The sequence below is a fragment of the Triticum aestivum genome, chromosome 3B (genome assembly GCF_018294505.1).
Source record: "Triticum aestivum cultivar Chinese Spring chromosome 3B, IWGSC CS RefSeq v2.1, whole genome shotgun sequence".
Classification (NCBI taxonomy): Eukaryota; Viridiplantae; Streptophyta; class Magnoliopsida; order Poales; family Poaceae; genus Triticum; species Triticum aestivum.
In genome coordinates this window covers 141,920,624-141,932,288 of record NC_057801.1, presented here as the reverse complement: position 1 = coordinate 141,932,288, position 11,665 = coordinate 141,920,624, and the positions used below count along the sequence as shown (strand labels likewise).

The window sequence follows — 11,665 nt, the reverse complement described above, 5'->3', positions numbered from 1 at the left end:
TTGTGACAAGTTCTCCTCTAAGGCATTGGTCTGGCAAGATTGTGGCCTTTATGACTTCTCATCCGTGATCAACAATGATAGGCTAGCTCTGCTGATGCAGTGTCATGCGGCGGCGCGCTATGCATCAATTTGTTTGTGAGGATGAACACGGACAACCTGTTTGCCATCATACCGCACTTACGTCACGATGTGTGCCAAGGACTTGTTGCCGCCACATGTCATGAAGCGAACCATGGATTTGTCGGTGTCATAGTCCATGTCAAGAGGAGGCGAGCCACATGGCAAGAGGTGGATTCCAGGAGGATGACACGGTCACCGGTGGTCATGGAATCGATAGAGAGATGACAACGCACATACCATCGTTGCGTAGGTTTTTAGTCATACTGTTTTTAATAGATTTTTTAAATCATGCATATGATGCGCATATCGTCGTAGGAAGTCTCATCTCAATGAACAAGGGGTGGTTCATAAAGTTGGGAAAAGTTTGGTCATCCTCCAAGTTATAGTGACATTCAAATCGAAGGACAAAGCTTATGAAATTTACAACGCCTATGCTAGCAAGGCTAGGTTCGGTATTACAAGGAGCTAGACAAAGCGTCAAATAGGTTGTACTGTAGAGTAAATTGCAGAAAACCACCACAATTGAGGACCTTAATTCAGAAAACAGCCACCTTTCAGTTTTTTTTCAAAAAACCACCACTATTGTGCTGACAGTTTTCAGAAAACGCTGATCGATCAATTAAGGCGGTTTGATGCAAAATCTGACAGGTGCGTCCCACTGTCAGGTGCCACTTGGCTGGGTTGAAAACGGCGCCGTCTCGCATGTACTAACGGTGCTACCTGTACCAACTACCCTTTCCACGTTTCAACAAAAAAATTGACCAGTCCAAATCATACCATCGTCGCGTTGCAGCGCACCCGCGCTCGCCGGCAAGCCTACCTTGTAGCGCCGCCGCTGCGCGCCCACGGGGCAAGCTGCTGGGCTGCGCCAACACCGCCGCCGCCCTTCCCCTGAGGCGCGCCGCCGCCGCCCCGCGCCCGCCGGCAAGCTGCTGGGCCGCGCCATCACCGCCGCCACCCCACGCCCGCCGGCAAGCTGCTGGGCCGCGCTACCACCGCCACCTGCTCTTGGCCGAGCCACACGATGTCGTGGAGCTCCGGCTAGCCCAGCCCACCGCTGGTGTGCCAGGAGCGGTCGGACGCGGCGTGCCCCTCCTCGCCCGCGACCAAATCCTCGGCACTGGAGCAGGATGGCAGCCTCGTCCAGCTCATCATTCACGTGGCCATGCACGGCCAGATCCGACGGAGAGTGCAGCGAGAACATAGCCTCACTGTCCTGCCGGTCCTCCTCAACGCCGCCGCGGCGGAGACGGTCTCGTTGCCGCTCCAAGTCCGGAACGAGCTCCTCCAAGCCGAGCTCTGCCTCCCTCTCCTCGTCCGGACCGCGCTCTGCTTCGTGCGAGCAGCTCTTGGACCTCCTCGACGTCGCTCCTGTTCAACTCCCGCCGGGCGCCGGCGAGCTCCGCGCCAGCTAGCAACACATGCGGGTGCGCCAGTTTCAGAGGGACACAAACCGCAGCACACCGGCTGGAAGGGAAGGATGAACACGCGCAGGCGGCAGCGCGCGTACTACCCAACGGCGGGCGCCGCACCAACTCGCGTGGCCGCCGGTGTCCCCGTCCATCCTGTAGCGACCCACCTCGCCACCGAGGAGGTGGGGAGGGGCGGCATCCTGCACACCCTTGTCAGCGTGGATGCACGCGGCGTGCGCTCGTGCCATCAGGGTGCACCGAACTCGCCACTCTGGTGCGCCTGCGACGTGTTTGATGAAATGCCAAGGAGGCAGAGGAGGGGTTGACTGGTCACTAAACGTCTGTTTCTTCTGTCTATCTCTTTACTTGCTGACAATGGGACCCAACGGTCAGATCTAGAGTCAAACATTGCTTATCGAGCAATTAGTGTTTTTTGAAAACTGTCAACACAATAGTGGCGGTTTTTGAAAAAAAATTCGAAAGGTGGTGGTTTCTCGAATTAGGGTCCCCAATTGTGGTGGTTTTTTACAATTTACTCTTGTACTGTATATCAGAAATATATAGTTTGTACTCCCTCCATCCCATAATATAAGAACGTTCTTGACACTAGTGTAGTGTAAAAAACGTTCTTATATTGTGGGTCAAAGGGAGTAGTAACCAAGGGTATCCACAAATTGAGTCATCGAAGGACACTACAAAGATGGATTACAATGCTCATGTTTAATTTAGTGTCAAGCGGAGAGGGGGGTTTGGACGTGCAAAGCGTTACAAGTGTTCACAATCATTATCTTGCTAGTCCCAATTAGTTGCATGACGTGATGTATAGAAAAACATGAAGCTAATTGGTCAAATATGGGGAGCTGAGATGAATCCGACCCAGGTGTATGAGTTCATGAAGGAGTTGTACGGAGGAGCGGACAAAGTGTCATTATCAAAGATGGACATCGAGTGCAACAAGTACATAGAATCTAGTGTCACACATATTGTCCGAATCAGATGGTTTCTCTTAATAGAAATCGGAGGGGGAGGCCCTTCTTTTATTCAAAAAAAGATGGTGCTACTTTTCTTATGGCCGGTGATGTTGTATCATTTGCCACCACATTTCAAACTTCAGATTTACTAGTATGAAAAACATGGTGTCAACTAGTACACCACCACCAAAGCATGTGTAATCCATGATTGACCGATCATGTACACCCAAAAAATTAGCTATCCAACTGGCTTCCTCGTAGATTTAAAAGGCAAGCAAAAATGCAGGATACTATATCTGCTTATTATTCATGTATTCCAACTATGTTTGAGCATCACTAGATTCTAAATACTTCTTGCACTCGCAACCAATTTCATTATTGCAATCCATCCTTGACAATGAAAATTTTTCAATGTGTGCTTCGCTGGGTTCTAAATACTTAACTCGCAATCAATCTCCTGCAATATATCCTTAGGAACGACACTTTGTCATCTCCATTGTAAAACTACCTCATGAACCCATACACTTGGGTTGACTTCATCCTAACTCTTTGTCTCTAGCTAACTAGCTTCATGTCCACTTCTACAACACGTCGTTCCAAGCTTAACTTATTGGGACTAGCAAGATAATGATTATGATCAACTACAACCTTTTCCACTATCTAAATAGCCTCTAGCGACTCCAAACACTAACACAATTATCTGAACGCGCATTGCTTTAGTGTCATTTGATGACTTAGTTTCTCAATGTCCTCGGTTACTACAAACTACTCCCTCTGTAAAGAAATATAAGAGTATTTAGATCACTAGTTAGTGATCTAGACGCTCTTATATTTCTTTATGGAGGGAGTATATATATTTCTGATATACACCCTTCATCTCATAATATAAGAATGTTTTTGACACTAGTGGGAGTACAACACAATCTACTTAGTTCTTTGTTCAATTCTTTCCAATACTGAACCCAACCTTGTCGGCATATATGTTTGTACATGTCACAAGCTTTGTCCTTGTACTCCCTCCATTCGGAATTACTTGTCGCGAAAATGGATGTATCTAGACGTTTTCGTGACAAGTAATTCCGAATGGAGGGAGTATTTAGAAGTCAAGCATCTGTTGAAAATTTGTTGTTTTTCAGTTTCCATAATATTCACATGTTATGCATGATCTAACATAAACATGAAAAAACAATACGACCGAAGAACTAGGCAGCGATTGTACCCACCTATGTTGTTAGCTCTCCATCGGCTACACGAGTGCATGCGTTCGTGTCGTCCTCCTAGCCTCTTCCATGGCAGTTTGTGTCAATCTTCTGGGTCTCCTCCTTCTGGCATCTCATGCAGCAACGACAAGTATCGCTCACGTTGCGGCTCGCAGTGGCGTCTTCAGCGGCGGGCGGTGAGATGTGGTCCAAGCCGACACGAGTTCACCATGCTAGAGCTACGGGATACGGGTCGTCCTTTGAGACGATGGTGCTCGATTCCAGTGCGGCCATGACCATCCTTCTCAACGGTGGTGGCGCGTCAAGCTCATGGATGCGGTGGTACTAATTCTAGGATGAGGTGTTGCATAAAGGGAGTGTTAAGAGTAGGTAGAATAGTTTCTCATTTCTCAGTAAAAAAAATGCGGGTGAATTTTTCACTACAATGTTCATCTCCATTTCAAGAATATTTTGTCCAATCTCTTTTGAAAATCTTGATAGACTCCTCCAAAAACTCTGTGTGCTGTAGCCGTGCCAGCATGTCGCAGACGTGGGCGCTGTCATACCGCAACCATGCAAACCCTCCACGTGCTGGGGCACGAGGAGTGACGTCGTGGCTGCCTCCGGTCGGAAGAGCCTTGCCACCATGATGGTAGAGCGCCGATCATTGCGTCTTGAAGCGACATCAGGGATGATGGTAGAGACCACACCGCCGTGTGCCAGCTGAGGACCGAGCCGTCGCCAAATTGGCGTGCATGGAGTACACTGCTCGCGCCAAGGATGGTGCCTTCTCTCTTCCGCCGTTCTTGTGCGTAGTTGCTCTTGGTAGAGTTCTGGCCAGGTGCCGACGGTGCTACCATGTTCAGTGCCAATGGCACTACTCCTGTCTTCCATGTTCCGACAGTGGGTGAACGGAGAACAAAGGTGTTTTTTAACACAGTACAAACCCACATTCTATGTCCACGTACATGCGCATACACTTGCACCTATGAACACACACATAACATACCTCTATGAGCACCTTCAAGATACCGAGCCAGTAAAACATTGAGATTCACGAAGCTACCACAGGCAACTTCATAGTTGCCTAAAACATCTTCTCCCACTGAACGAACATCACCAAAAGCCTGAAATAAATCTAAAAAAATGCAAGAGCTAATGTCAAATGTAGGATTTGAACAGTCGTGAGTTGGTTCCATCACAAGGAACTTAATCATCTAAGCTACAATCAGTTCGTTGAGAACAAAAGTGTTGATAACGTGTTAAGAGCGTCTACAACCGGACCAGACATATCTAGAACTTTATACGTCCGCGGACGTGCCTAGATGTGATATTGGACAACGTTGGCCCGGCCTTCCAAAGTGTCTCCGCTCCCACATCATTGCAGCTCTATGAACAATACCCCAACGAGCTTGGAGCCATCTGAATACCCTCTACACATCCTTCGTAGTACCTTCTTGTGCTTGTGCAAAGAAACATTGTTTACTACCATGAGGATCAGATAGTCTTCACAAATGCCGCACATTGGGGATAGATACCACCAGCAAGATAGTACCCTGTGTTGTAGTTATGCCAATTGGCTGTTAGTTGCACGGTGGAGCTTCCCCATTATAAAGTCTCTCGAACAAATGAGATTGTTCGAGAACATTGATGTCATTGTTAGAACCAGGCGTGCTAAAGAAAGCATGCCAAATCCCCAAGTCCTTTGATGCAACTGCTTCAAGTATGATGGTAGAGTATTTAACAAAAAAGTACCATAATTCGTGGAACCGTGTCTACAAACTACCACTTTACAAATTTGTGCCGAAAACTACCATTTTCTCACTAATCCTTGACTAAAAACAACCAAGTCTATAAAGAGCCCGATTCGGCTCTTTTAAACGCGTTTCTGACTAGTTGGGCCCACATGTCAGTGTCTATCTTCTTGCTCCTCCTATATCTCTCTTAGCATTTCAACAAACACCTCGTCTTCATGCCCCACGACGGGGAGCTCGCCGGCGAGGTAGTTGTTGGAGAGGCCCAGCACAGCGAGCCCGGGCGCCATGAGAAGCGCGACAGAGAGCCAGCCCGCGAGCGCGTTGTCGGAGAGGTTGAGCTCCTAGAAGTGGAGGGGTCAGTCTCCTGGACGAGGACGAGGACGGTCTGCGTGGGCACGGCGAGCGCCTGGAAGTCGCAGGCCTCGTCCTTCTGGTTCTGCACCTGGAAGTACATGTTGAAGGCGTAGGAGGTGTTGCCATTGACGTCCATGCCGTAGCAGGTGGAGCCGAGGCCGAGCGCGGTGCAGTCGGCGAAGGTGCAGGAATAATTCATGTTCTCGACCAGCTTGCTCTTGTCCTCGGCGTTGGGGTTGTAGACGCACCACGTTCTGGGCAGGTACTGCACTCCCTTGGCCAGCACCAGCATGGTGTTCTGCCCGTTCCCGGTTAGGTCCATGGGGAACTTGGGCTGGCCGTCGAAGCGGAGCATGCCCCAGTGTCGCTCGAACGCGCCCGGTGCCACGCTCTTGGCGTCATCGTCCAGGAGCCCGAACAGGTACACCTCCATGTACTGGCTGGGCCGGAGCGGTGTGTCGATGTTGGCCACCAGCTGCGGGAGCGCGTTGGTGGTGTGCTCCCCGCCACACTCCTCAGGGCGCCCAGGCTCGCCGTGCTGGGCCTCGCCAACAACTACCTCACCGGCGAGCTCCCCGCCGTGGGGCACGAAGACGAGGTGTTTGTTGAAATGCCTAAGAGAGATATAGGAGGAGCAAGAAGATCGGCACTGACGTGTGGGCCCAACTAGTCAGAAACGCGTCCAAAAGAGCCGAATCGGGCTCTTTTCAGACTTGGTAGTTTCTAGTCAAGGATTAGCGAGAAAATGGTAGTTTTCGGCACAAATTTGTAAAGTGGTAGTTTGTAGGAACGTTTTCATGAAATGTGGTAGTTTTTTGTTAAATACTCTGATGGTAGCTTCTTTGGTGTGACCTTGATACTACCCGCGTAAATGTTTGGGGCAATTCTTCTATTGCGAGTGCATGCAATCAACTGAACCGAGCATACATGGAAATCCTCTTGATGCTCCAAGTGCTAACAATTTTTTCCGTGTCCTCCACGGTTGATTCGCTCAGGTACTTTTGTCCAAACACCTTCACCATAGTCCGTGCAAATTGCAATGTGGTGTTCAAGTACGTGGTCTCTCCCATCCGAATTTCAGTATTAATGGCATATGCGGCCTTACCATAAGAAAGCATCCTTAGAGCAGCCATGCATTTCTCCAGAGGAGAGAAGGAAAGTTGCCCGCTACATTCCTTCCTCGGCTTTAAGTTGTCATCAGCCTCCTCCACGGCATTCACTACGCGCAGGAATAAAGCTCTGCTCATCCGGAAGTGACATCGAAAGAAACCTTCATGGTATGTTGGGTCCGATGTGAATTAGTCCATGTACAGAAGCCATGCGCCAACAGTCCTATCACGGGGATTAACTCTCCTGCCCTTTATCGAATCCTTGAGGTTCAGTACATGCTTCTCTTCCTTTCTCATTTCTTCATGTAAGTTCATCATCATAATTTAAGCATCTTCGTCGTCTGAATCCGACGATTCGATGAACTCTCTGTGTATGAATTCATCAAGGTTTGTGTTTCCGTAGGCATCATTCGATGACGAATCCATCAGTGAGCTAGAAATGACCAAAAGAATAAAATGATTCCTCAAAGATTTCATCGAACACATAGAGCATAAGGTGTATGTGCGGAGGAGTTGCACGTACAGGGGCAGCATCCGATGACGACGAGCTTGTCCGGTGGCGACACGGTCGGTGACGTTGTGGGTTGGGGCCTCCGATGGTGGAGCTGTAGGTTGGGGACGATGGCAGACCTGCGATGGCGGGGGAGTTACAGTGGCGGTTGTTCGGACGAGGTAGAAAAGAGGAGAGGAAGAGGGTAGGTCGGGCAAGGACAGGGACGTCGGCGCGGGTCACCGCGGTCTGTCCTACATAACGGAAGCGTCCGGGCATGTCTCGCCGTCCCATATCTACGCCACATATGGGCTGATACAGGGTTTGCTGGTCAGCCCGGACATTTCGGATGGGTTTGTTTGGCCTGCATGGATGACGTTTTTTTGTTTGGGCAGCGACCGGGCAGGCCGCCCGGGTCCGGACGTTTGGGACGGAAAAGGGGCAAAGTAAAAGCGAGAGAGATAGAGAAATGATTAATACATTTCTTTACTGATGATATATTTGCGGTATATATACCCACATGCAAGTATGTAATTACTTGAGCAATAAGCAGCCTGGTTAATAAGCAAGTAAAGTAAGTGGCTTAATGAATAAGAAACTAGTCAAGTGCAACGTGCAACTTGTCAACATGTGTAATTCTTAACTTGTCAACTTGTCAACGTGCAAGGGGCCGACACCTTTTTGATAAAAAAGAATGCAACGTATCAAATCCCAGCGAAGCGGTCGAGCACGTCCTCGCCGTTTCCACCGGCGTGCTTGAACCTGAGGTAGTCACTGTACTCGAACGGCCTGAACCGGCGCGGGGCGTCCACGGTGACCAGCTCTGGCGGCGCGTCGACGACGAGGTTCTTGCTTGGAAGCAGGAACACGCCGCAGGACAGGCGGTCCTCCCGCCCGCCGACGGCCACCCTGTGCACCGGCGCGTGCACCCTCCCGTTACTCCAAGCCTGCAGCAAGTCAGTTCCCAACTACTCCACGAGTGAACCAAGAGATGCAATTGAAGTGCCGGCTGTGGCACATAAGCTCACAACTCACCACAAGTGGCTGGCCGGCGACGACGAGGAGGGACTCAGGGCCTGGAGAGTGCACCCTCACCCACTCTCCGCCGTCCCTCGTCCTCAGCTCGAAGCCGTCCACGTCGTTCTGGAACAGGACCGTCAGATAGCTCCCGTCGACGTGGGCGGCGAGGCCGACGGCCGGCTGCCCGTCCGACGACGACGCTCGCGTGGTGTCGTTGTGGTACCTGAGCATGCGGAAGTTGGTGTCCGTGGCGTCGACGACCTCGTCGGAGCGGTGCGAGAGGCCGTAGCTGTCGACGACCATAGCGAGGATCACGCGGCCCAGCCTCGCCATCTCTCCGGCCGTCGAAGTCAGCGTCTCCCTGGATGACAGCGTGGAAAAACGATTACTCGGCCACATCACAGCAAATGATTGCTCTGAACGGCCAGAGCTTACAGGAAGCGGTCGTTGCCGTGCGGCCACGCGCGCGCAACGAACGCGCGGGCCTCCTCGCAGCCGCCGGCGGCCGCGTTGAGAACCCCGAACGCCTCGTGATGGCACGCGGCGGAGTCCCGCTTCTCCATGTACGCCCTGTACGGGCCGTCCGCGGCGCCGGTCCGGCGCTTCGTCTCGGGCGGGAGCGCGAACAGCTCCGCCATCGCCACGAGCATCCGCTCCCGCAGCTCCGGCGGTACGTGGCGGCGACACCCGACGGCGACGCATCCGTTAGCCTCAAGCGCGCGTCGGACGAGGCCCGCGCACCGCAGCCACTCCGGCGTGCCACGAACCAGCGTGCTCGTGTCCTCCCCGTCGAGGTCAACGCGAGGAGGGCTCACAAGGGTCGAAGATGGCGAGGCAGCCATGTTTGGTCGCTCTGATCGTGATCGACGCCAAGACAAAAATCCGCTTCCCTACCTCCATTATAGTATGGTCGAAGAGAATGGAAATACGACTACACCACCATTGGTCGTATCGTGCCAATTGAACCCTCGAGGTGTCGCCGTGATTGTGACAGGTGACTGGTCGCAACGCATGCAGTTCCACGCGTTAGTACGGGATAGTTGTGTATCTGCCATATGTGGAGCAGATAGTTGTGGTAAGAAATTTTTATGCACAACGAATCGTTTTTGGACCCTCTTATATGAGGAATGTTCATTGTAAAGATTAGCATTTGCGAACATTTAAGTGACGGTTGTAGTAGCATGGAGGTTGACAGTTTCTTCAGAACGGCATGACAGTCTGGGAGAAAGGAAATTTTGAGCAAAAACGAGCAGAAACCGCCATCACTTGATCTCGCATGGCAACTAAAACTGCCAGTAAACAGTGTTCGTTTGACATCCCTTCAAAGGGAACGTTAGTGCGGGCTACTGTTTGCCTCCTAGGAAACTTCTCGTGCCCTCTGGCGACAGGGCGTTCGCAGGATTAGGCTAAATCTGGTGAGCGTGATTTCGATCCCGCTTTCATCCACGCGATTCTCCGATTCCAAATCTCTATTCCCCAACTCCCATCAATCCCTCTGATTCCAAATCCCTCTACCCCAACTCACAGCACTCTCGGGCGCACTCTGTCTCCGATCTCCAGTTGTGGTTCGGGGTGATTTTGGGGCAAACTTTAGCTTTGCTGCCCACCCTTGGCCCTGGTGTGGATTCAGCAATGGGAGTCGCCAGCAGTGTGCGAGGATGAGCACGGAGTCCACTCACGCTCCATGTCTGGCGGTGGTGGCGGTGAATCTGATGGGTGGCGAGGGCACTGGAGTGGATGGTGCCCCGTTTGAAGTAGATGATGTTGTGGCAGAGATGATGAAGAGGCTAAATCTCACAGCTGAAGAGGCCACAACAGTCATTCTTGAGGACAAAAATGAAGAAGATTTGGTGAGCCTGGATTGGGCACTAATTGGCAAGGTATTGTCTTCTAGTATCCTTCATGTTCAGACTATTGTATCTGCGTTGAGACCGGCTTGGGGAAATCCGAGAGGTTTGTCAATAAAACCAGTGGGGGATGACACTTTTATTGCGGAATTTGCAAGAAAGGAGGATATGGATAGAGTTTTAGCGGGGGGGGGGGGGGATGGATTGTAGGTAAGCATGCAGTCTTGGTCAATCTCTTTGACCCAAAGCTAAAGCCCTCTGATGTTACCTTTGACAAAATCACTATTTGGGCCCATATCAAAAAAACCCCGATTTGAGTTAATGAACAAGTTTGGGGGGGGAATCACTGGGTGCTAAGCTAGGAAAAGTGGAGAAGGTTGATGTTGATAGTGAAGGAAGAGCAAGTGGCGATTCATTGCGAGTTGGTGTTACAGTTAAAGTCTCGGAACCGTTGTTGAGATGGCTTACTGCATATTCAAAGAAACACATGTCTTCTGATACATATGAAGTTCAATATGAGAGGCTCCCTCACTACTGTTTCTCTTGCGGCATTATTGCTCACTCTTCTCTGGAATGCCCGAAACCAGGTACAAGAGACAAAGATGGTAAGTTACCCTACAATAAACCCGGGCAAACGTCGGGCCGGGCCGGGTTTCGGGCTGGGCTTATAAAAGCCTGACCTTCATTTCCCAAGCCCGAGCCCGGCCCGAAGCCCAAAATACTCCCTGTTTTCAAGCCCGAGCCCGGCCCGAAGTCAAGCCCGAAGCCCGAAAGCCCGGCCCGAACGCTGTTTTTTAGTGTACGCACGTGCAAGCCTCGCTCGAAGCCCGAAAGCCCGGCCCGAAATACATAAAAAATGAAGCCCGAGCCCGGCCCGAACTATCTTCCGGGCTGCAAAACTAGGCCTGAGCCCGGCCCGAACGTCAAGCCCGACCCGGCCCGGCCCGGGTTTTTCGGGCCGGGCTCGGGCCGGGTCATCGAGCCGGGCTGCCCATGCCCGGGTTTACCCTACAATGCTGACAGGATGTGTGTGAAAGATGATAGAAAGAAAGCCTTTTTGTTCCCAAAATCAGGGCATAGCTCACAATCCAGTGGAAAAAGCTCTCTTTTTGGGGAAGGTAATAATGACGCTCAAAGACCTCAAAATGAGAAATCAGGGGAGGAGGAGGCAACTGTGACAAAGCTACAGAATGAGGTTACCTCCTCAATGAAGACAGAGGAACAAAATTTCAAACAAAAAGGCAAAACAATTTGTAGTGAGGTCAACAAGGAGCTATTCCTAGTGCATCCTAGCAGTACTCAGATGATTGGACAGAAGAGGAAGCAAGTGAAGGTATATAGACCCAAGAGCCAAGTTCTGAACTCTCAGGAAAAAATGAGACAGGG

The 11,665-nt window shown here is 51.0% G+C and overlaps 1 protein-coding gene across 1 annotated transcript; it reads right to left on the bottom strand.

Moving 5' to 3' along the window:
- Positions 1-7,874: 7,874 nt before the first annotated feature.
- Positions 7,875-9,339, bottom strand: LOC123065046 (probable 2-oxoglutarate-dependent dioxygenase AOP1). Its single transcript, XM_044488419.1, has 3 exons — positions 8,868-9,339; positions 8,448-8,793; positions 7,875-8,359 (listed from the first exon to the last, which is right to left on the bottom strand). Exons 1-3 carry the CDS (start codon positions 9,272-9,274, stop codon positions 8,117-8,119), a joined length of 996 nt encoding a protein of 331 aa, XP_044344354.1. The 5' UTR covers positions 9,275-9,339; the 3' UTR covers positions 7,875-8,116.
- Between the last annotated feature and the right edge of the window lie 2,326 nt (positions 9,340-11,665).